The sequence below is a fragment of the Rhincodon typus genome, chromosome 22 (assembly GCF_021869965.1).
Source record: "Rhincodon typus isolate 14 chromosome 22, sRhiTyp1.1, whole genome shotgun sequence".
NCBI classification, from domain to species: Eukaryota; Metazoa; Chordata; class Chondrichthyes; order Orectolobiformes; family Rhincodontidae; genus Rhincodon; species Rhincodon typus.
Genome location: NC_063353.1, coordinates 32,911,939 through 32,937,128, shown reverse-complemented (window position 1 = coordinate 32,937,128; position 25,190 = coordinate 32,911,939). Strand labels below are relative to the sequence as shown.

Sequence of the window (25,190 nt, the reverse complement as noted above, 5' to 3'; positions counted from 1 at the left end):
CACCCGATGTGTGGAAAAAGTTGCCCTTCAAATCCCTTTTAAACCTTTCCCCTTTCACCTTAAACCTATGTCATGTAGCTTTGGACTCCCCTACCCTGGGAAAATGACCTTGGCTATTCACCCTATCCATGCCCCTCATAATTTTATAAACTTCTATAAGCTCACCTCTCAGCTCCCAACTCTCCAGGAAAACAGCCCCAGTCTATTCAGCCTCTCCCTATAGCTCAAACCCTCCAATCCTGGCAACATCCTTGTAAATCTCTCCTGCACCTTTTCAATTTTAACAAAATCTTTCCTGTAGCAGGGAGACCAGAATTGAACGCAGTGTTCCAAAAGTGGCCTAACCAATATCTTGTACAATCTCATCATGGCATCCTGAGTCCTGTAATCAATGCACTGATTAATAAAAGCAAGTGTATCAAACTCTTTCTTCCCCACCCTGTCTACCTATGACTCCACTTTCAAGGAATTTTGTACCTGCATCCAATAGAAGTGCTAGCAATGCCCATCTTCACAAAGAAAAGAGTCTAACCACCTCTTCTTAAAATTCACCAGCAATAATGTTGCTGAAGCTCCCGTTGTTATCAACCTGGGGATCAAAATTGATTTTAAAAAAAATCCCAACTGGAGAAGCCACATTAATACTATGGTTACAAGAGCAGTCAGAGACTGAGTACTCTATTGTGAGTACCCAGCCTCCTGTCTCCATAAAGTCTTTCCATCTAAAAGACACAGGTGAGAGTGTGATGAAATAATCCTCACTTGCTTGCATGAATCCAGCTCCAACAACATTCAAGGTTGAACATCATTCAGAGCCAAAACCAGCTATTTAATTGATAACCCATAAAACTACCTTAAACATTAACTCCCTCCAACATCTGCAGTGTACCACAACTTCAGTGTAGTACTGCATACAGGATGTTCTGCAACAAAACTCACCAAAGCTCCTTTGACAGTAACTTTCAAATCTGTTCCCTCAATCACCGATCAGGACAGAAACAAGAGGCTATATGGAACACCACCTGCTGCAACTCCCTTTCAATTTGCACACCATCTGACTTGGAAATATATTGCAATTGGATCAAAATCCTCACATCCACTACCTAACCAGACTGATTCTGTACCTACACAACATAGAAGCAAATGTATCAGAAAATGTGCACCATTGTTTAAAGGTAACTGGGATTGCCATGAAATGGTTGCCTTGCTAGAAAGATCCACATCCCTTGAACAAATGTAAAAGATATTAGGAACAAAATCTGCAAATTCTTTTTTGTGCTCATGTGTAACAGTTCAGTAACATTCTCTATGTCCCTGTTATTCTCTAATCATCCTGGAATATTAAAGGTTTGCTGTAGATAATCACTGCTTATACATCTCTAGTTTGTAAATCCTGTGCATTTTCAAAACTGTAATAGAAATCCAATTACTGACTTTCTGATCAATGTGTCACATTGCAGGCAACTAATAACTCTGCCTGGAAAAGCAGGCATACTCAAGATCCAGCAACATCTGTAGGGACAGCAATGTTAGCCACGGACCATATGAAAGCTCTAGTGTTACACTTAGTACAACAGGAGCAGAGAGAGAGAAAACCAGATGTGTGTTTTATCAAAGCAGATTTGGTAGTAAATAGCTCAGTGGTCAGATTGTCTTGCTGGCAGCTGATCGTGTAGATAAGATGCCCCTTTGTTCTGCCTAGACAATGGCTTAGTCATTGGGTAGGCGGAACCAACACACTGTGGCCTTTGTGGGGAACATTTCAAAAGTGCTGATATAAGCTCTGAATTCCCAGGGCGGTTACTGAGACTAAGGCACATGGGAGCTGTTGGACGCGTTGGAAATAAATTAATTCCTGATGCTGCTGGCCTCCAGAGCTCCATGTGCCAAATCTCCCAAAATTCTGTCTTGCATTCCATTACCAATAACATCTCAGGCACCTGGTACCCATTTCTAAAGCATCCTTACAGTCAGCTAATTTATTTCATGGTCTTTGCTGTTTATCATGAATCCCTACATGCTGTCGTTCTTCCATATTATTGCAACCTCCCTAGAATCCTACATCACAACTCTGTCTCCATTCTCCTGTTCCAAGCTTATTTTCACTCCCTGTTCCTCACTGCTACCATCAGAGCTTGATCCTTTAGCCATCACACTTGTGTTTAATTGAGCCTCCAATTTTTTTTCCGCCTCACTGCCCCAAATCTGAAAGCTTGCCTTTAATTCCTAATCTCTGTCTATTCCCCCCTCGTCCCCTGTCTCCAAGATGCCTGGGGTGTGAAATATTCTGTAGAAATACAGTTACTGTGTATGTATCTGTACAGAAACTGACCTTCAGGTGGAGATTTACTGCTCTCTGCATGAAGTAATGGCAGCAGGCTTCACCTTTCATGGCTGCACAGCTTAGGCCTTCGGGATTCAACCCCAGCAGAGGCAAAGAATCATAGAATCCCTACAGTATAGAAGAAGGCTGTTCAGCCCATTGAGTCCACACTGCCTGTTCAAAGAGCATCACATCCCCCTACTCTATCTCAGTAACCCTGCATATCCCATGGATAATCCATCTAACCTGCACGTCCAAAGACTATGGGAGGAAACCGGAGCACCTGGAGGAAACCCACACAGACACGACAACAATGTGCCAACTCTGCACAGTTGCCCGAGGGTGGAATCGAATCCGTGCCCCTGGCACTGTGGGGCAGCAGTGCTAACAACAAAGCCACCGTGCCCCACGTAAGGTGCTGATGAGCTTCCCATCCAATCAGGAGCTTCCTCACTGAAGCCCCATCTTGCCTGAGGTTGCTGGCCAATCAGAAGCTGGCGGCTACTGGAACCTGGGGATGATTGCTGAAGGCCCAAGCTGAGCAGCCATGAGAGGCTGTAACAGTGAGCATGGAAATGATTCTTTTGTGGGAGGGCATGGTGTTCATCGGGTCAGGTTTGCAGGGAGAGGAGTGTTCAGGAAGGTCAGAGGGAGGACCAGGGGTCGGTACCAGTGGTCAAGTCCTTTCCCTCCAGTCCTGTCCCCCAGGCAAGAGAAAATTAAACCAGCTCCACTGCCCCGCCCACCCCGCCCCACAAATTCCAGCAGCTAGGTCAGCCTGTTTTGCTGTGGGAAATCAGCAACTGTTCCTAGCTGCTGAGAAGGCACATAACAGAGTCTGTGGAGAATAGATATCTTTGAGTGGCTGTTAAGGGCTTTAGTTGATGCCAGAACGAGAAGCTGTGTCTGATATTATAGTCATCTCTGCAGGTCTTGGCGGGAAAAGGAATAGCGCCACCCCATCCACCAAGACCTCAGGGTCCCGGTCTGCCAATGGGACACCAATTTCCCCTTATCTGCAAAGTCCTGGGCAAATGTCACAAACCACACATGATGCCACTGAATTGCCAGCATTTGTCCAGATGGCACCAGTGCCAGGAATAATGATTTGTTTGGACATCTTGGCAATGGCTGGTTCTTCTAGCTATGACAAGCAGTAGAATTGGAATAGCATCGGATGTGAGATGTGCTGAAGGGCGTGAGAGGTTGTTAATGAAGTGAGTTTGGGATGATAGCTTGAGAATATTCACTCAGCCTCATGGAGAGAAACCCTCCATGAAACCCAGTGAAAATGATACAGCCAAAGAATTATAAGATTCAGTCCCACTGGATTTTTATTTTTATTTGCTTTAAACCAAGGAGACTGTGCAAAGAGATGGCTGCAATTTTTAAAATCATCTTTGCTGGAGCACACAGTGAAGTATCTACAACATTGCCTTTTCCTGGAACAGTGAGAGTAAAATCAGACAGGGTGGAGCCAATGGGTTAGTGAAGTCGGGGCAATTGCTTGACAACAATGTTTTGATTGGCTCCTGGCATGGTGACCATGGGGTGTGTTGAAGCAATACCCATATGACTGGAGTAGACGTACTCCGGGGTATGGACGTTGGCAGGAATGAATATTACAGCTTCGCTCATCATCACAGAAAACTTAAAGGAGAACGGAACTTTTACAAGCACAAGTTCTAAGTCTTTCTTTCATTGTTTTGTGGTGACAAGCACAATAACTAAACAAAGTCCGTCACCAGACGTCAAAATAATATCACAGGCATATATTACAGCAGCTGAATTTTTCCATAAGGACGAGGTTATTTCAAAGGAAAAATTTAGCCTGTCTTCATTAATTGGGATTTTCACAATGTGAGGTCGGAGGAGTTCTGTTGAGAAAGCGGAGGAACCCTCACAGAACTGTGGATGAGGAATGGATCGTTGTTCATCAGATAGTGGTGCTGCCCAGATATTGGAAGGAGATATTGTAAGTAGCAAGTGCAATTCCTATAGCAGGATGTGTAGAAACAAGGAAAGTCCAAACATCAGTAACCAAGACCTCATAAGGATGTAATGTGAATCTGTAAAATGTGACACATGTGTCAGCTAGTAAGTAAGCTCAACACTTAATCAAACCAGTACTTTAGTACTAGTACCAGGTTTTGAAGAACCATTCAGTTGAGTGTTGGAATGGGTATGATAACCCAATTTCCAGAGACTGTTCCTCTAAGAACAATAACAGCTAAGATGGTAGTGGAAAGTTGACTTTTTTGCTAATTATTATTCTTTGTGGCCTACCAAACGAAATATGGTCCAACCAAGGTTCTAACTTTATGTGTAAAGTTTTCCAGAACATATTCAGTAGCTCGAGTATCATACAATTGAAGTCAATCATGTCTAACCCACAAACACAGGGAGCTCTGGAGCAATGCCACCAGACTCTCAAAGCTATATTTAAAATACGTGGTCACCAATCCCCAAAGGACTGGGACAAGACGTTAGATTTCTTATTTCTATTTCTTACGTTTTGCTTCTGGAGATTCACCAAATGAATCACCTTCATGTAGTCACTTTGAATTAATCTATGGCAACGAGGGAATAGGTCCTTTAAAATTGATGAAAGAAACACTCTTAAAGCAGGACGGCAGATTGTCAATTTTGGATTATGTGTCCATGTTTTTAGAGACTCTCAGCAGCACATGGCACGAGAGCATTTAAAGAATTCGCAAACAATAACAGCAGCCAAACGTGCTGTGGCTAGAACATTTCAAGCAGGAAACAAGGAAATGGTGTTAATGCCTTTGCAGGATAAACCTTTGAAAATGAAATTCAGTGGTTCATACAAGGAAGTCAGGAAAGTTGGTAAAGTGACGTGTTTGATGGATACACATTATTGTGAGAAATAGAATTGGCTATGTCATATAGATATGTTGAAGCAGTATCTTCACAAGGAAAAAGACAAGCATGTCAGGTGGTAAAAGTAATGTGGATGATAGAGACATTAAGAGTGAGGTAGAAGAGGAGGTAGACAATTCACAAAGTGAACCTTTGACTATATTGACTTGCCAATATAGAAATTTTGGGACAATGTATTTTTGTATTGAGAGGAAGGACATAGGGAAAATCTAGTAAGATTACTAAAGAAGAATAAGGAAATTGGTATATCGAGATATACTATGTTAACTAGATATGATGTGGGTGTAGGAGAATCATTATCGTTAAAACAACATGCTTATTGGTTGAGTTAAGAGAAATGAATTAGGGTGGAAACAGAGAATACATGCTGGAGAATCATTCGATCGAATCTAACCAGAGCAACTGGAATTCACTGGTGGTGTCAGCTCCTGAGATGGATAAATCAACTAGAGTCTGAAATAGACTTCAGTAAAGTAAATTCCATAATGGAACTGGATTCCTATCCAATTCCTCAGTTGGAATATTGCAATGACAGGATTTGCAGAGCCTCATTTCTTTACAAGAATTATCTATTGAAGGGGTACTGGTCAGTGCCATTAATATCAAGGGCTAATAAGGTATCTGCACCTAACTGTGTAGTTTATTTGGATTATGTAATAATAAACAGAACACATGGAAAGAAACAATTAGAAGATGTGTTTAAGCAATTGTGGTTAGCTGGCTTAGTGATAAATTTAGCCAAATACGAATTCACCAAAACAAGAGTAGTTACCTTGGACATACAGTAAGACAAGGGCAAGTATTGCCAAGAGCAGTAAAGTGAAGACCTTTGCTAAAACTAAACAGGAAATCATGAAATTTTTAGAAATGTGTGCATTTTAGAAATGTGTGCCTAACTTCATGGTAACTACTTTTATTGTATTTGTTACAAAACAGAGAAAAGCGGTACAGTCGGCAGAATGCCAAGCAGCCTTTGAGAAGTGAAGACCATCTTAATAAACAAACCAAAGCTTTACCAAACCTTTTAAAATGGCAAATGATGCTGGTGACTTGGGGCAGGTGCAGACTTATTGCAAGATGATGAGTCAGGAGTAGAGATGCCAGTGGGCTACTTTCCAAGAAATTCAACCAATTTCAAAGAAAATATCCTACCATGGAGGAGGAAGCTTTGGGATTATTGCCCACTCTTTAACACCTTTGAAGTTTATGTTTGATGTGGTTGCAATGAAACATTAATCTATGCTGACCATAATTCATGAGTTTTCTTTGAAAAATTTAAAACTCGAAATTCAAAACTGTTCAGATTAATTCAACTATCCAGTGAAAAGACTTTTCACATTGTTGGTAAAAATAATGTGATTGCAGACACATAAAATGTCCAGAATATAAAATGATAGAAAGTTAAGAATTGAAGAGATGATAAAAGATATGTATTGAGGGGAATGAGGATGAATGAATACAAGTCTTGTGTTTTGGTGTCTATGTATAACGTACCTTGCGATGGAACAAATTTTTTTGAACTGCATTTCATCTTTCCTAAGATGGAGTCATATAAAGACCACTTTTTTTAGTATCCTTTAGTCTGGACTATGAACTGAAAAGGGGAGGATACTGCTTTAAAACTAGGAGACTGATAGGGGATGGCTGCAGTTTTTGAAATCATGTTTACTGGAGCACATTACGAATGGCATGCAATGCTGCCTTTTCCTGGAACAGTGATAGTAAAAGCAGACAGAACGGAGCAGATGGCTTGAGGTCTAAGGGAACAGTTGCTTGACAACAATAGCTCAACTGTCTCATGGACCAGGTGCTCATGGTGTGTGTGGGGCCAGTGCAACAGAAATATGTTGGGAGAGCATAAAAATAGAAGGAAAATGTGTGTGGGGGAACGCAGGCAGGAGGAGTGGCATCATGTATGCAGTGTCTGTGTAAATTGTGTGTTTGATATGCATTATTGCAGAGATGCTTCATTGTTAACTTTTTTGTGAGAATTTGTGTTCAAAAGATTGTGGAAAGTGGTTCATTTGAACAGGCTGAAGAAATTTCTGGACCTTTTTTAAAGGAACCATTAAAAGGACACATTAAGGCATTTTTTCAAGGTGTTTCTAGGAAGTCATTAGGGATTGAATTAACTGCTTGGATTTTCTTTTACTGGAAGTCACATGCCTGGGTTTATGGCTGTCCAGAGTTTTAGGTTTGGATATTGTTTGGTGTTCACTTAGGATATAGTATCAGTCTGCTGACAGAGTGAAACTGCTCAGCTCATTCTCGCTGCCTTTCTGAGAAAACCCTATTGAGGGTGCAGTGTGATAATTGAAACACCAATCCAGCTGTTGGCCTGAAAGCTTTTGAAATAATTCTTCTCAACATTTCAGGAGTCTGAACGGAATTGATAATATTGATCTAGGCAAAGTCATTCGTTTCGGTGAAGGGATCAAATTCCAGGAACATAAGGGAAAAATGAAGGAATTAGGAGTCAAAGCAAAAGGAATTTGAATTGTACAATAGACCCTGGAGAAGGAAATTGAAGCAAATGTTGTAGATGGGACCAATTTAGAGAACTGGATGTGTTTATGGAGTGAAAATGGATTGTGAGCCTACTGGATTTTTCCTGTACTTATCATTCTTGGTTTGAAGAGCCTGTTTGCTCTTTGCAGGTTTGAATAAATGTAGGAGAGGGTTGCCAATTCTTATTGGAGGTATTTCTACCTCATGAGCTAAACAGCCTTTTTAGTAATCTCCAACTATCACGTGACTAATAAATAAAAATATTTAAAGAAAGAAAACCTTTTCTTTAAATACTGCTAAGATTTTTCTCCTTCATCTGAGTTTCTCATTGCATTAAAGATTAATTTCTGGAAATTCCAAGACAGTTTCTGAAGGGCTGAAATCAAAAAAGATGACATATGGCACTTAATGAAGTAACTTTAATGGATAATGAATTATAGTGTCATAGATTCACAGTCACACAACATGGAAACAGACCCTTCAGTCAACCAGTCCATGCTGAACATAATTCTAAACTAAACTAGTCCCACCTGCCTGCTCCTGGCCCATATCCCTCCAAACCTTTCCTATTCATATATCCATCCAAATGTTTTTTAAATGTTGTGATTGTACCTGCATCTACCACTTTCTCAGGAAGTTCATTCTAAATGTGAACTACCCTCTGTGTAAGAAAAAAGTTGCCTATTGTGTCTTTTTTATGTTCTCTCCTCTCACCTTAAAAATGTGCTCCCTAGTCTTTAAATCTTAGGGAAAAGACAGCTACCATTAACTCTGTCTATACCTTTCATTATTTTATGAACTTCTATCAGGTCACGTCTCAACTTCCTAAGCTCCACTGAGAAAAGTCCCAGCCTGTACAGCCTTAACCTTTCATTGTCATAATCTATGACTTGACAAACTGAAGATTCTCACATACAAGGCAAAGCCCAGTGGGTGTATAAGCATGTATTACTTTGCTCATGTTTGGGGCTAGGAAGCAAGTAGACTCTAAACTAAGAATTTCAATTCAACTCTAATTGCTGTCACCTTGCCTACTGTTTTCACAATAACCAAAAACCATTCCCTGTAGGTCCAGTATTTTTTCATGTAAACAACATTATTATTGATTTTCCAAATAAACAAATCGGACCAGTTATTCTTTATCACAAACTAACAAATATAGCACCTTGACCCTGTGAACTCGATTCTGGAAAACCTGAATGTTTCCCATTGCACAGAATTCCTTAGACCAGATGCCTTTGCATCCACTGTAAAGAATTCCAATGGACCGAACCCCTCACTGTATAGTTGCATGATATCGAGTCTAAATGGAGCAAATTCGGCCTCTCTGGGCACAATATGTCAATGGTATTTCAATATTAACAAGATAGGTATGAAGTAACGCAGGGATGTTCTGAGGAGAGGTAACTGACTATGTGAGGAGGATGGATTAATATCAGTAAAAGACAGCTAGTGATACTGTATTTATGAGGAGGATGTTGCTGAGTGACAGGGAGGGAGCTGAATTATCAGCAGAGATACATTCAGCAATGTATAGTATGTTAGGAGAAGGAATTGTTTACTGACAATGCATTATCATCAGTGGTGATACAGGCAGTTATACAGGCATTACTGAGGAGACAAATTGGGAGAAAAAGCCAACAACCCAAAACATTCTGAATGAAACCCATGTGGAAATGATGCCTTTGAAAGATGACTTGATGGCCAAAACCAAGCTTTATTATACAGTCAATCACAGAACATTATTGGCTAATAGTTAGCAACTTGACAGTATAAGCAATTTTCCCCTTTTCCAGTTGCCCCCATGAATGGTAAAGGTATGGCATCTTGTGAAGGGGATGTGTGATAGACACAAGTGGCAAATCACTGAGATACAGAAACAGCATATGGCAGCATGGTGCAGTGGTTATCACTATTGCCTCACAATGCCAGAGACCCAGGTTCGATTCCAGCCTTGGGTGACTGCGTGGGGTTTGCACCCTCTTGGTGCTCCAGTTTCCTCCTACAGTCCCAAGATCTGCAGGTTAGGTGGATTGGCTATGTTAAATTGCCCTGTAGTGTCTGGGAGTGTGCAGGATAGGTGGATTAGCTGTGGTAAATGCAGGGTTATGGGGATGGAGCTGGGTCTGTGTGGGATGATCTTCTGCAGACTGAATGAGCCACACTGTAGGAATTCTGTGATTCTGGATCTCTGAGGAAAGGGTGCAGACTGATGGTTGCGGAATGTACTGATCCTGTAATTTGGAGTTCAGCTGATCCTGTTAACTTTGAAGGACAGATATGAAGTTTATTTACAATATTTGAGGTCTGAATGACCTTTAAATCTTGACTACCTTAATTCTAAGCCTGTAATGTGATGAATGTGGTGAAACTACGAAATGGTTATAGGAACTGAAAAGTTCTCTTGACAGGGTTAAATATTACATTGATAAAATTAAAGTCATTGTTAAATTGGTAATGAACATGGCATGTGGGCTGGTTGCTTTGGAAACTGAGAGTTTTGCAGACTTTAAATTCTTGTCAAATTAAGTAGAAAGTACTGGAGAAACTCAAGGTCTGGCAGCGTCTGTGGAGAGAGAAACAGTTAGCATTTCCAGTCCCATGCTTCCTCTTCAGAAGTGAAGCAATCTGGAAGGTGATGGTTTGATCCTGTTGATTAAACGATAGTAAAGGAGTCCAGAGCAAAAGATAAAGTTGGTTAAAGGACTGATGGAGATGTAAAATAGGTGTTAATGATAGGTTTGAATAGGAGAAAATAGGTCAGCTCTGTTGGGAGCAAAGCCATCAAGACACAAATGAGTCAAGATTGGGAGTGGGGGCATTCGTAATCAAAATGGAGGATGGCGGTCACGTTCTGAAATTGTTCATCTAAACGTTGACCCTGATGGTTGTAACATACATCAGTGGAAATTGAAGTGCTGTTCCTCCAGTTTCATTGAGCTTTGCTGGGAACACTACAACAAGCCTAGGATGGAAATGTTAGCATGAGAGCAAGATGGTTAATTAAAATGGCAAGCAACCGAAAGGATGCAGCAAATGCTGTAGAGTAGATTGAAGGAAGTACAAGTAAACTGCATGGAAGGTGTGTTTGAGACCTTGGACAGTGAAGAAGTAAGTGGTAAAAGGGCAAGTTTCACATCTGCAGTTGCGTTGAAAGGTGTCAGGGGAGGGCAAGGGATGAGGGGTGAGGAAATGTTAGGAGTGATGTAGGAGTGGATCAGTGTTGTTAAGAGAATGCTCCCAGAGGAATTCTGACAGGGGAAGGGAAGATGTGTTTGGAGACGGCTAAAATGTTGGAGGATGACCTTTTGATGCAGAGACTGGTGGGGTGGAAAATAAGGACAAGGGGAACCCTATGGTTCTCGGACGGGACAGGTAGGGGTGAGAGCAGAAGTCTATGGATAGAATAAGAATCCAGCATTTTAAAACACATGGTCAGTGTAGATGGGAACAAAATACTTGGTGCAGATTATCAGCAGACATCAAGAGGTTACTGGTTTCCCAAGCCGGCATGTAAGTAAACACACGTCCCGCCTCCTAGTGGATGTGGAACAGACTGCAACAAAAAACCTGTCAGACTTGTACCTCAATTTTAACCAGCATCAGAATCAATAAGTGCAAGGAGTTCTGGAGTGATAAACTTGCATGATGAGATTCAGAGAAATTTCAGCTTCCAGGCCTCTCTTCCATATCCAGCTCCAAATCCTTGCTCAGATGTAATATGAGAATACTGTAACAGCAGGAGGACCCAGCAAGAACAGTCCCAAGCAATTGGGTAAATCTTGTTTGAGAAATGGTTTGGGGAGAAAGGTGCAAGATTTCCTTGTGAGGCCAGAAAGACTAATTATTGGCTAACCAGGGAATGTTACAAAGAGAGTGACATTACTTCTGAGCTTGGTGTCTGTTCAGAAAAGGCTCTGACAATGTAACTAGTGCAAACAGCGCTTGCTCAGCAATAATCTACTCATTGACGCTCAGTTTGCGTTCTGCCAGGGCCACTCAGTTCCCGACCTCATCACAACCTTGCTTGAAACATGGATGAAAGGGCTAAACTCCAGAGTGGAGGGGAGAGTAATTGCCCTTTACATCAAGGATGTATTTGACCAAGTGTGGTGTCAAGTAACCCTGGCAAAACTGCAGTCAGTGGGAATCAGGAGGAAAACAATCCAGCTATCACAAAGGAAGACGGTCGTGGTTGTTGGAGGTCAGTCATCTCAGCTCCAGGACATCTTTGCAGGAGTTCCTCAGGATAGTGTCCTAGGCCCAACCATCTTCAGCTGCTTCATCAATGATTTCCCCCCCACCCCTGCCATAACATTTGCTGATGACTATACAATGTTCAGCATCATTTGTGACGTCTCATACTGATGTGGTCCATGCCGGAATGTATAAAGACCCGGACAATATCCAGCTTTGGGATGGCAAGTACAAGCATAATTCACACCACACGAGTGGTAATGGCTATGTCCAACAAGTGAGAACCTAGCTATTGCCCATTCACTTTGTGATATTACCATCACTGAATTCCCCACTATTACATCCTGGGGTTACAATTGAGCATAGACTGAACTGGACTACACATATAAATACTATAGGTACAAGAACAGGTTAGACATGAGAAATCCTGCAGTGAGTAACATACTTCCTGAATCCCTGAAACCTGTCCAGTTGTGGTCATAAGGAGCTGCTTGATACATCTAGGGCAAAGCATCACATCCACCTGTATTCACTTCCTGCAGCACTGACGCACAGCAACAGTGATACAGCATCTATAGGATGCACTGCAAAAATTCAGCAAGACCCCTTAGACGGCACATTCTAAAGCCATGATCACCACCATCTAGAAGGACAAGGATGTATGGCAATACCGCTCCCTGCAAGTTTCCCTCCCAAACCAGTCATCACCCTGACTTGGAAATATATCGCTGTTCCTTCACTCTACTGGGTCAAGATCCCGGAATTCCCTCTCTAATGGCATTGTGGACATGGACTGTAGCATTTCAAGAAGGCGCTCATCACCAGTTTGTCAAGGGCTATGGGGGAGGCCTTAAATGCTGACTCAGCCAGTGAAACCTACTGTCCATTAAAGCAATTAGCTGAATCACTTTGAATGGAATACTTCACTTCCTGTTCTTTTCTGTGTTGTCTGGCTTCATCCAAAGTTATTGAAAGGGGTAGCAGAGAGTTAGAACAGCTGGTCTAAATTATTTCCAATCAAGCTCCTAAAGTAAATGTATTTTGATTCTTGAATCTCTCCATCTTAGCCGTGCCACTGGAACTGCATCTGGTTGGCGGGGTATTGAGTTGGATGCCTCTCTTTATGTTCACACTTAAAGAATTGCCAGTGAAGTACTGAAGTAACAGCATCTGTGAAACTGTAGCCCAGTGAGAGTGAACCCCTTCAGAGACGAAGGGCAATTGTTATTCCCCACCCTGCCACCTCTGCCAAACCCCTCCCATTTAGAGACTATTCCATTTAAGGAGCTGTAAAGATTTACAGGGAAAATACATAAAAAGGATCACAATTCCAGAAGCAGGAACTCGGTGTTCCACATCCTTTTGAGGCATGTTGTCAATGTGAGCATCATTGCACCTATATTTCAGTACTTACATCTGACAATATTCTGCTGCTATTCAGTGCTCAGTCCTTAAAATTCACAGTTTTATGTGGTGAGTTTATAGCAATTCACACTTTTTATAGCTCCATTGGCTCAGCCAATCTCTTATTAATAACAGTGTTCCCCAACACAAATCCAACAGTATTTGATTTAGAGCAATGCACTTTTCCTCCTGTTGTCTCGTAGGTTGTGCTTGACTAGTAGAGAGAGTCACTGACCCTGTGTTTGATATTCTGATAAACAAGTAAGCTAGTAGAACAAGGCTTGTTTGATAGCTTTGTGTGTGTTGGTGCCGTTGCTTGCTGATTAGTGAGTGACTGGATTGATGCCTCAGTCTGGAGGGACGTGGGGCGAGCTTGACTGCGTGATGGGTAAGTGTGAGAAAAGGCTGTCACTGACTGGGGAGAGAGAGCTGTTTGTAACTGAAGTCACACTGAGCCTGGAGTGCTTCAAAGTAAAGGCTGCTCAAATGAAAGCAGCATGTGTGTGCTGAGCTGTTCATGAGGTTGGAGAAGGCTGCTGCAAGGATGGGATCAATATTAGGCAGGAAGGTCACTCCAGAGGAGATTGAGCAGCGAACGCAAAAACAGCACGTGACTAAGATTAACAGTAAGGTACCATACATTCTGCATTAGTCAATAACTCATAATTCTGTGCAGGATAACGAGGATGTAAGAGCCAAGACCTAGGCTAACTTTTTCTGTTTTATTGTTTACTTGGGGTTGGAGGGATTGGAGTTTGGGAAGGAGTATCTTTCTCAGTGATCCATGTTTTTCAGTCAAACTGACCTTTATTTTTCTGGTTAAAGGAGTTAAGAGTGCAGGATGGTGATTTATGTTGAGTTCCCATGAATTAAAAGGCCTTCTTTCAATATCTTGCTGTTGGGATTTGAGGAAGAAAATGAGTGAATTCAAATCTTCATTTGAATGCAATGCTCACCCTGTATTATAGCAGAACATGAGGTAGGAAACCTTGCTCTTTACGAAAATGATTGGACTTTCCAGCATTGTGGAATTGAGGCTCTTTCAGTTAGGTGGGACTTCGGGATTTCAGGATTCTGAAATTGTAGAACTTTGAACCTGTGGATTTTTGGAGCAAGAGGACTTGGATTTGGAGAAAGTGGGACTGACACTGAATTTATTGCAAATTGTTGGAAAATCTTCCCAATAGAGTAGTGGAATCAAAACCCCTGGAATAATTTCAGATACGATAACTACAATTTAACATCTCTTTGGATTAATTAAGAAGGGTAAATTTAATACCTTCACTCCTCTACTGTCATTTTGTGATCTGGTGATTTAAAATTTGCACAAAGCATTCAGCGCACTGTAGTCTTCTATGGTTTGATCATCTTGTAAGAGGTAAAAGGAATAAAAGAATACATAGCATTGTCATGGTCAACCTGGGAAAGTGTGCTGATATTTGAGCTGAATTACTTCAAGAGTTAACACAAAGTTAAAGGTATAATTAAATGACTTAAAGTCACCAATATTCCTGCCTGATGATTTCAGTTAACAGAAGACATCAACCAGATTTCTGTGCTTAACAAAAACTGCTATTTATTACAAATGAGTCAGTTCTAACGACAGACAACTAAGATTTGAATGATTAATTTATAGCTCTCTAATGTAAGCTCCAAGGTAAAATCACTATAGTATTACCAGACCATAGGGCTGATTTCCCATTAGAGAGAGATGACTGGTGGTGGTTTAACCTGAGGGTCACAATGCTGATGTGATGGGTGATATTGAGGAAGAGAATCCTTCGTGGTATCTTCAGCTGGTGCGGGAATTCAACCCACGCGATTGGCATCACACTGTATCAACAGGCTGTCATCCAGCCAACTGAGCTAACCGACCCCTACTTCGCTCAATCTCTATTCCTTCTTAACTCCTAGATATCCAGTACACGCAGACAGGCATAGACAAACAAAAAAACATCGATGTTTTGGGTGGCAAAAAAAAATTAGGGCAGCACAATTGAATAATTCCAGTTCACAATATTTAATGAGGTGCCCTTTTGCTATTTCTGAATGCTTGTGATATGTGATCTTCTTTGTTGCAAATCTCCCCAGTTCTTTGCTGAAGACACAGGGTGGTTAGCACACTAATCTTTCAGTCTGTCACTCACCTGTTAGAGGTGACTGAGAATTCTAACTATCTTCCAGTTCTTTGCTCTTCTCTGTAAAAAGGGAGAGGCTGTTTTCCATTTAGAGCCTGAAAACATTTGTTTGCTGCATTGTTCATACACAGGCTGTCCCCCTGCCTAGGAGCCAGACTGAGTGTTGTCCTGCTGAACTTTCTGACCCACACAACTGATCCAGGTTGAAAAATCGATCAACAAGCTGTCTCTGAGAAAAATTGCCCTGAACACACACACACCCAATGCTGGTGTGTCCAGCAAGCCATTGCTTCAATAAGTAAATGCCATTAATGTAACTTGGAATGAATTCCAGTAAATCTCCTTTCACAGCTTACTTGATTTAAAGCAGTATCCTTTTCCCATTTTTGTCCACAATCCAAAAATAAAGGAAAATAAAGAGATAATGTTTTACAATTTTCACTGAAATGGTATAAGGGCTGAGGGGTTACAGTAATGAAAGCAAATGTGAGAACTTGGGATCTAAGGTTGAGAGGTTTTCTTGATTATGAGACCAGCACTGTAGGATTCTTTCTGGTTAGCAACAAAATGAGTGTTAAATGGGATATTAGAAAATTTCTTAATAAAGCTATAAAATTTGGAAGTTTATGCAGTCTGCTGTTCTTAGTTCCCATTTTCTTTATCAATCCTCGTCATGTCTATCCCCATTTGATTTGTCTTTTCCTGTTTTATTTCTCCCTGTTTTCTCTTCTCACCCTCTACATATCTCTTCAATTTCAGTTTTCCTTCCTACTCTTCCTTTTTCTTGCCCCCTTACTTTATCTCTGCTTGAATTTCCTTTATCACTATCCACTCTCTTTCTCCTTCCCTGCTGTTTTGTCTCTTTACTACTTCTAAGGGATGAAATTGCTCTTTATCAACAGTGCCAAGCAGTCTCATAGAGCATCAGCTGCCTCTTCCACACCTAACCCTTTTTTTGGCTTGTTGACTGAAATGGCAAAGTAAATCAGGTGCAGTGAAATGCAGGCCTGCTAATGCAAACTGCCAGCATAAGCCTATTTCATCCCTTTTATCTTTCAAACTCTCTGTTTATGTCCTCTCCTGTAACTTAACTCTTCACGTTGCTAATTGTCAATTTATGTCTGATATACTCTAGTGAAGTACCTTGGGGGTTGATATGTAAATACACATTCTCAGCACAATGGATGTTAAGGGGTTTTGCCACACCTGACCATTCCCTTGGTTACCCATGACTATGTAATACTGTGATATCATAAGTACAACATGTTATGTATGCACTTAACATTGACTAGAATGCAGCAACTTAAATCCTTAGACCTTTAGAAGACTTCAAAAGAAAATAAATATATAAATTAATTGCCCGTAAAGTGCATATTGGCATATAGCTCAGTTTTGGATCACATTGACACAACATTGGCACCCTGACATACAGTGCTAAGACACTGCTGTATACTGTTGGTACACATTGGCACGCTAATACTCAGTGTTGGTACACTGTTCTACATCATTGACACAATATCACAAGTTTGTCAAAGTGTTGTGCAGTCTTGCTACAGTGGGGTATGCTTTTGATTAAGTTAAGGTTAATGGTTTAAAATGTATTGGTTTGTGGTTGGAGCAAATCACCTTGTCCCATTCCCTGCTGTTTCCCTGTAGCCCTGAAATATTTTCCCTTTAGTCAATTATCTAATTCCCCTTTGAAAGGCCTGGTTGAATCTGTACCCAGCATACTCCTTGGCAGCAGGTTGTAAATCCTAGCCATTTGCTGTGCAAAGATATTTTTTGTCTTTTCACCTTGGTTCGTTCGTCACTTACTTTAAATACATGGATTATTTCATCAAAGCATAAGTACCCTGCCCTTCTGCCAGGGGAACAGTTTGCCATGGGAACTCTATCCAGATTCCTTCCAACTTGGAAAACTTCTATCCAATCTCCTCTTATTTTTTTCTTCTTCTCCAAGGAGAGCAGCTCTAGCATCTCTGGGTGATGCCAAGCTATTAAACTGGACCAAGCTGAGGACAACGGTGGCATGAATACGATATTGGCTGAGTAACAGAGAATAGAGTTTAGAGATGAATGGTTGTTTTTCATATGGAGGAATACATATTGTGCCGTTCAACAAGGATATGTATAAGAACCATTGCTTTTCTAGATCTACATTAACAATATAGAGTTGGGTATGCAGGGCACAATTTCATATTTGCAGAAGACAAAGAAGAAGCAAGCATTGTGAACATTAATTGTTCTGCAAAAGATTATAAAACCCAGTTCATTCATCAAACCAAAGAAGAAATTGAAAATAAGGGGTACTAACCACTTAAGTCATGTTAAGGATGGCAGAGCAGGCTACTTTGTCATGGAAATGGGTTCTCTGGTTTCAATTTAATTATGTATTTGCTAGAGAGGTGTTTATATTCTCTCTTTTTGGAGATGGTCATTGCCTGGCACTTGAGTTGTGAATGTTACATACCACTTAACAGGCTGAACTTAAAAATATTGTCGGTCTGTTGGCATATGGGCAGGGACTGTTAAATGTAGAAGACCTTTATGAATAAAGCAGCATATATTGTGTTTTTGGCTCTAATGCTAGAAGTTAATGGATATTTATTTTCATAGCATCTTTTAAGTCACCGCCATCAATGAATTTGTAAATTCAACATCACAAAATATTATCAACAATGATCAGCAATTGTATTATCTTAGAAAATACGGACTATGCGTTGGTTTGCTTGAATTGTCAGTCACTTTTATTCAGCCTTCGTATAACAGTGACTTCTTAATCACCCTATGGATTTCACCCCCAAGCTTCAAATGTAATTACCACAACCTTCAAATAAGCAATTATGAAATGCTGATTTATCTCTTTTGCCATACATTCCAAGGGCATTTGAAGGGTCTGAATTTTCTGATTGCATCAGTATGTGAGGGACAAAAGGTTTGATTAGAGTTGCTATTGTAAACATTTACATGTGACATCATTGTGTGCATGTGTATATGAATATTTGTGATCATGTTGAATTGTTGGGAATACAGTTTTTTTACCTCCTGAACCTAAGCTTAATCCTTTATTTAATTTAGTTTGATTTGATTTATTATTGTCATATGTACCAAGATACAGCGAAAAGCATTGTTTTGCATGCTGACCAGCCAAATCATACCTTACAGAAGTACATCAGGGTAATACAACAAAATGCAGAATAGAGTGTTACAGCTACAGAGAAGGTGCAGAGAATGATCAACTTTAATATATGAGAGGTCCATTCATAAGTCTGATAACAGCAGGAAAGAAGTGTTCTTGAATCTATTGCTACGTGTTTTCAAACTTTTAAGGATGAAAGAGAGTATAACTGGAGTAGGAGGGGTCTTTGAAGTTGGCTGCTTTCCTGAGGCAGTGGGAAGTGTAGACAGAGTGAATGGAAAGAAGGCAGGTTTGCCTGATGGACTGGGCTGCGTTCACAACTCCCTTGTAATTTCTTGAAGTCTTGGGCAGAGTAGTTGCCATATCAAGCTGTGATGTGTCTGGATAGGATGCTTTCTTTGGTGCATCTGTAAAAATTGGTCAGAGCAATGGTGGACATACTGAATGTCCTTAGCCTCCTGAGAAAGTAGAGGCATTGGTGTACCTTCTTAACTGTAGCATCAATGTAGATGGGCCAGGACAGATTGTTGGTGATAATTACTCCTAGGAACTTGAAGCTGTCAACTACCTCTGGCTCCGTACCATTGATACAGACAGGGGCATGTCCTCCACCCCGCCTCCCGATGTCAATGACCAACTCTTTTGTTTTGCTGATATTTCAGGAGAGATTGTTGTCTTTGCACCATGTCAGTAGGCTCTCTGTCTTTTTCTTGTACTCTGCTTATTGTTGTTTGAGATCTGACCCATTCTGGTGATGTCATCAGCAAATTGGTAAATGGAGTGAATGAATATGGCCACAGACATGAGTGTACAAGGAGTATGCTAAGAGGCTGAGTACATAATCTTGCAGGGCACCGGTGTTGAGGATTATTGTGGAGGAGGTGTTGTCGACTATCCTTACTGACTGCAGTCTGCGGGTGAGGGAGTCGATCCATTTGAGGAGGGGGGCAGGTGGCAGACTTCTAGGTCTTGGAGTTTGGAGATGAGTTTGGTGGAATTATCGTGTTGACGGCAGAGCTAAAGTCAATAAGTAGAGCCTGACATAGGTGTCCTTGTTAGCCACACGTTCCAGGGATGAGTGTAGGGCCAGAGAGGTGGCGTCTGCGTGGACCTATTGTTATGATAAATGAATTCTGGTAGTTCAAGGCAATCTGGAAGGCTGGAGTTGATGTGTGCTTTCAAAACGCTTCATAATGATAAACTCTACTTTGTCAACGGCCACTTTGTGACATGTCATCCACGAGCATAGGGTCAGATTCTACCTTTCTGTTGATGCCGTGCACTTCAACTTCTCTACCACAGCCTTTAACAAATGGAGTGGTGCTACACCTTCTCTCTGTCATCAAATGTTGGACCAGTTCACCATTATCAGGAAATTTACTTGCTGATAAACAGAACCTGTAGTTATTTTGCTGTCTGGCTTCCAATTCCAACAATCAATCTCCTGGTTGTTAATCCAGAGATGCACATGCTACGCATAAACAAACATCAGTTTGACCTTGGGTTAAATTTTCAGGAGGTGCACTGATGATGTTACCTAGCATGGTGATGAAATGTTTGCGAACAAACTTACCAGTTCGGCAAGCAAGTCAGCAACTGTATCAACAACCCGAGCTACAAATCTTCTCAAAAACCTTAAACAGAGTTAACATTTCGGGTGTTTGGAATATTGCTTTCAGTTAGTTGTAGCTTACAGCTTCCTCCATACTACCTCATAGAACTTCCCTGGGGCAGATACAACACTGATGAGTGACAAAATAAAAGTCCCTTTAAACTGGGCTATCAAACACTCCACAGTGTGAAGTAGTAAAAGGCATTCACCTGCCTGACTGAGAACTTCAGATGTGTTGAGTATGAGAAGCATTGGGAGGAGGTGAAGGTTAAGTTGCACTCACTAACGTACAGAAACATTGAAGTCACCTTTCAAGTGATAACCTCCAATAGTTTCCTGATTTGTGTAAGGAGATAGATAAGAAGGAATGTCTGAAAGGAGGTGGGCGAGGTGAAAAGGTGAAATGTTTCAGGGAAGGCTTTATTACTTCAGGGCCTCAGCAGCTGAAGAATGATGCTAATGATGGAATAAAGGAACTCCCGCATGTGAAGAAGCCAGTGTTGGAGAAATACAGATTTTGAAGGGCTGATCACTTGGAGAACGTTACAGTGATAGGGAGGGGCGTCATGGCACCACAGCAGGATTTAAACTCCATTTTAAAATGGAGGTATTGCTGGAGTGGAACCCATGTGGGTCAGCAAGGAAAGGGATGGTAAATGAATGGGGCTTGGTGGGAGAAAGGATATGGGTGGAAAATCTTTGGATATGTTGAAGTTTATGAAGAGTGGAAAAAGAGAGCATTAGAGTGGTTGAGTCTGCATGTAATAAATGCTGGTTCAGTATTTATTACTGTTAAAATCTCAAACAATCTGCACAGAGTCTAGGCAATATGCCTGTGATCTTCCCAGGCTCACTTGCTAACAAAGTAGGCGATTTCACAGCATTAAATATAAATCTTGATAGAATGTCTGATTCTGATAACTGAATTGAAGTTGTGACAAATTATGTCTAGTCTGTGGTAGTAGGAACTGCAGATGCTGGAGAATCCGAGACAACAAGGTGCAGGGCTGGATGAACATAGCAGGCCAAGCAGCATCATAGGAGCAGAGAGGCTGACGTTTCGGAACACAGCAGGCCTGCTTGGCCTGCTGTGTTCATCCAGCCCTGCACCTTGTTGTCTCTATGTCTAGTCTGTTGCCACATTCCATGAAGCAGAATAAAACCATAGACTGGAGGCACTAAACAGCTCAAGGGATTTCCTCCTGGCTGTTCCTCATTTTGTGCTGTTGGAGAAAACTGTCAATTATCCTATTTGTGAATTAAAAACTGCACTTGAAAATCTGGGAATGAGGGATTCGTGTGTGCAGGATTATCTGTTGAGAAAGTTGGAGTGGCTCGGGTGGTTAAGATAAAATAAATATGGCTTGGCTCACACTATGAAACTGCAAACAGTGGTTATTCAGTAAGTATAATGCTGGTTTTGAGTTTTTGTGCCAATCAAAGAAGAAATTTGGAAATGAAATACTTTCAATATAAGGTACAGAATATCAGATGAAGGATTAATACACAGTAAAGTTTCTTCTGCAGTTTTTCAATAAATTCTCCAAGGCAAGTACAGCATGGATTATATACAAAGTAATACACTCCCTTTGTTGTTCCATCGAAGCCATCAGAGCAGCTACAGCATGGGTTTGATACAAGGTAATATACTCTAGACACATCCAGTGTAAGCGCAGCATTGGTTAGATTCCATAGTAAAAGCTGTCTTTGTATTGACACACCACACAATCCCAAAGCAGGTTCAGCATGAAGTATATCTCCTCTATAGTTTCCCATCAAATAGGCTCAGGACAAGTATAGCATGGGTTAGTCACAGTTCTCCGTACAATCCCTATGTGGAGTGGAGTTTGGATATCAGTGTGACTAAAAGCCATGTGAGCCCACAGTCTCTGACTGCCTTTTTAAATCTCCCTCCTCAAAGCCTGTGTAGTTGATGGTAACTCTGGCCACTTCCCAAAATTCCATTCCAGGTATTCTAGGCACACCTTCACCTTTGGTGGACTGCCAGATGATATTTGCAAAGTCCAAGTTGACTTAGAAAGTTAAGAGGTGGCACACAAATTCTTGTGTTTGGTTTCCTTTCTCCTTCTCCTGTGTGATAAATTCATCAATCTCGTTCATGCCAGGGACTCATGCCAAGCTGTGGAGGGGGCGGCAGGGTGATCAAAAGCAGCTTTTGAACTCTATTTCATGACTGGTCTCCTGAAGCTAGATTCAGTCACATTAAAACACCTTTAGGTATCTGTTTTCTGCCAGTATCTGAGATTTATCAAACATCTGTCATGATTATTCCTCAATTTTTGTTTCCCTTTTGTTTCCTTTTCTAGGCAAATCTCAAGAAGTTCATGGAATACATCCAGTACCGTCATGCTGAGAAAATCAGTAAGATGCTGGATAAAGGACTGGACCCTAACTTCCATGACCCAGACACAGGAGGTATGGCAGTTCCATTGTATTCAAATTGGGCCATGTGCTTGCAATGTCTATCTATTTATTGGTTCAAAAAAGAAGTAGCAGAAACTTGAACAAGAAGTTTGATGAAGGGATCCCATGAAACAGAACTTGCAGTAGTTAAAGAATTGAAGAATATTAAATGATTGTGATAGCTCACATGCTTTAGGAGAAAAAAAAATATATTTGGGTGATTGTCCCTTCTAAGAACACAAGTTGTTGAAACAGGAACAAAAACAAAGTTGCTGGAAAAGCTCAGCAGGTCTGGTAGCATCTATGAAGGAAAAAAATAGACATGTTAACTCTGTTTTTTCCTTCACAGATGCTGCCAGACCTGCTGAGCTTTTCCAGCAACTTTGTTTTTGTTCCTGATTTACAGCATCCACAGTGCTTTTGGTTTTTACAATTTGTTGAAAGATAAATTCTGGTGAAGCATCTTGCTTCCAGTAAGTAATCATGTGTAAAAGTAACCCAGTTGTCAAACAAAAGAGAAAGGTCAATAAGAAGGTCATTATGCGAGGGGTAGATTGTGGATGTGGCTTTGATGTCAAGCAGGGTTTTAGTTTTAAGTTTAGGAAAAGCTTGCTGCTGGGGTGAAGCATCTTTCAAGCACAGTTCAATTGAAATGTTTATACTGACTGTAAGAGTGTAGGTACATTGATAGGAAAGGCTGTATTAGCAATGAGTTGAACTTCTGGGATAGACAAGCTGAAGAGAGAGAGAAAGTTTAAGATGCAAGACTCTAGAGTTAGAGGGTTAGAATGAGGAAAGTTCTGACTCAAGTCAAGTATGGATAAGACAGTAAGCGATGCCTGTTTCGAACTTGGATTCTACAGCCATGGAATGGACGGAGGAGATTTAGAGGGATAAACTTGCCAAAAGTAAGCAGAAGGCCCAAAAAATCTCAATCCTGAGTGGTTAATCTTTCAATTCCTCTGAAATGTTTGACTTGAATCATTGGCAATGTAAGTCAAATAGGCATAGAAGAAAAGTTGAGATAAAAAGCTTTGTTTAAAGTACAAAGATATGTGTTCATTGAACTTTGAATATTTTAATGTGACTGAATAACTAACATGCTCTGTACCATAGTACAGTGAAATTCTTTCTTTTAAACCATACACCCCAGTGGTTTCATATTTTAAAAATAAGTAACTTGGTTTTCAGATTTTTGAAAAGGAATAGACCTTTACTGAGATCATAACATTATAACACCATGATTTGACCCTTTAAAGAAACTTCAGAGTTTACCCCTTCTCTCCTTCATTATCTTTTCTTTCTCTCCCTGTTTGGTTCTATCTTATCCTCTTTAAATATTCTCAGTATTGTCCTAACTACATCCTCCACCATTTTCTATCTCATTTTCCCCACCCTGCTCCAGTCATTCTCTCTCCTTCCTATTTCTCCTTATTCTACTACTCTTCATGTTCGTCTGTTATTCTTTTCAACCTTTCTTCTGTTCTTCCCACTGTCTGTAAAGTATCTCCATTGACTCAGCAGTACGTGTTATGGAAATGGTGGGGTCAAATCGTACGTCAAGCATCAAAGACATTAAGTTGATATTTCAGTTATTGAAACAGTGGGGCACTATTGGACTTGGAGTCTTTGAGATGAAATGACAAGTGGATGTATTATCTGCCTTTGCAAATATATGTAAAACATGCTGTACCGCTATATACCAGGGAAGTTCTTCCGGGTACAAAAACAGAAATTGCTGAAAAAGCTCAGCAGGTCTGGCAGCATCTGTGGAGAGAAATCAGAGTTGATGTTTCGGGTCAAGTGACCGTTCCTCAGAACTGATGGAAGCTAGGAACATGTCAGTTTTTATGCAGACGATAGGGTGGGGTTGGGTAAGGAGTGAACGGAAGGTGGAGATAGAGCCCAAAGGGAGAGAAGAACAGTTGGACAGACAAAAGAGTGAAAAATGATCAGGCTGGGAGGGTGAATAGCTATTAATGGTGACTGTTACTGGCTAACAATGAGTTGCATGTAATAACAGACTATGCGATAACAAGGCCTAGTGTGTGGGTGTTGGGGTAAGGACATAAGACAGCTCAAGCCCAAAAGTTGTTGAACTCAGTATTGAGTCCAGAAGCCTGTAGAGTTCCCAAGTGAAAAATGAGGTGCTGTTTTTACAGCTTGTGCTGGAGCACTGCAGCAAGCCAGAGACAGAGATGTTGGCCAAGAAACAAATTGGTGTGTTGAAGTGGGCGGCAGTTGGAAACACGGTCTTTTTTGTGGACAGAATGTAGGTGTTCTGCAAAGCGGTCATCCAGTCTATGCTTCATTTCTCTTGTGTAGAGGACACCACATTGTGAGCAGCAAATGTAATAGACTAGATTGTGTGAAAAGTACAGGTAAAGCTGTGTTTTACCTGGAAGGTGACTTTGGGCCCTCTTCCTGGAGTCTGGCCACTATTTAACCCTTAGTCAACATCATCAAAATAGATAACACAGTGTGGAGCTGGAGGAACACAGCAGGCCAGGCAGCATCAGAGGAGCAGGAAAGCTGACGTTC

The 25,190-nt window shown here is 41.0% G+C and overlaps 1 protein-coding gene across 1 annotated transcript in view; it reads left to right on the top strand.

Moving 5' to 3' along the window:
* Positions 1–25,190, top strand: part of shank3a (SH3 and multiple ankyrin repeat domains 3a) — an 886,564-nt gene that overhangs the window by 267,004 nt on the left and 594,370 nt on the right. The window contains exon 6 of the mRNA XM_048610479.1: positions 22,553–22,661. Coding sequence (XP_048466436.1) covers positions 22,553–22,661 — 109 coding nt within the window. The remainder of the gene's footprint in view (positions 1–22,552; positions 22,662–25,190) is intronic.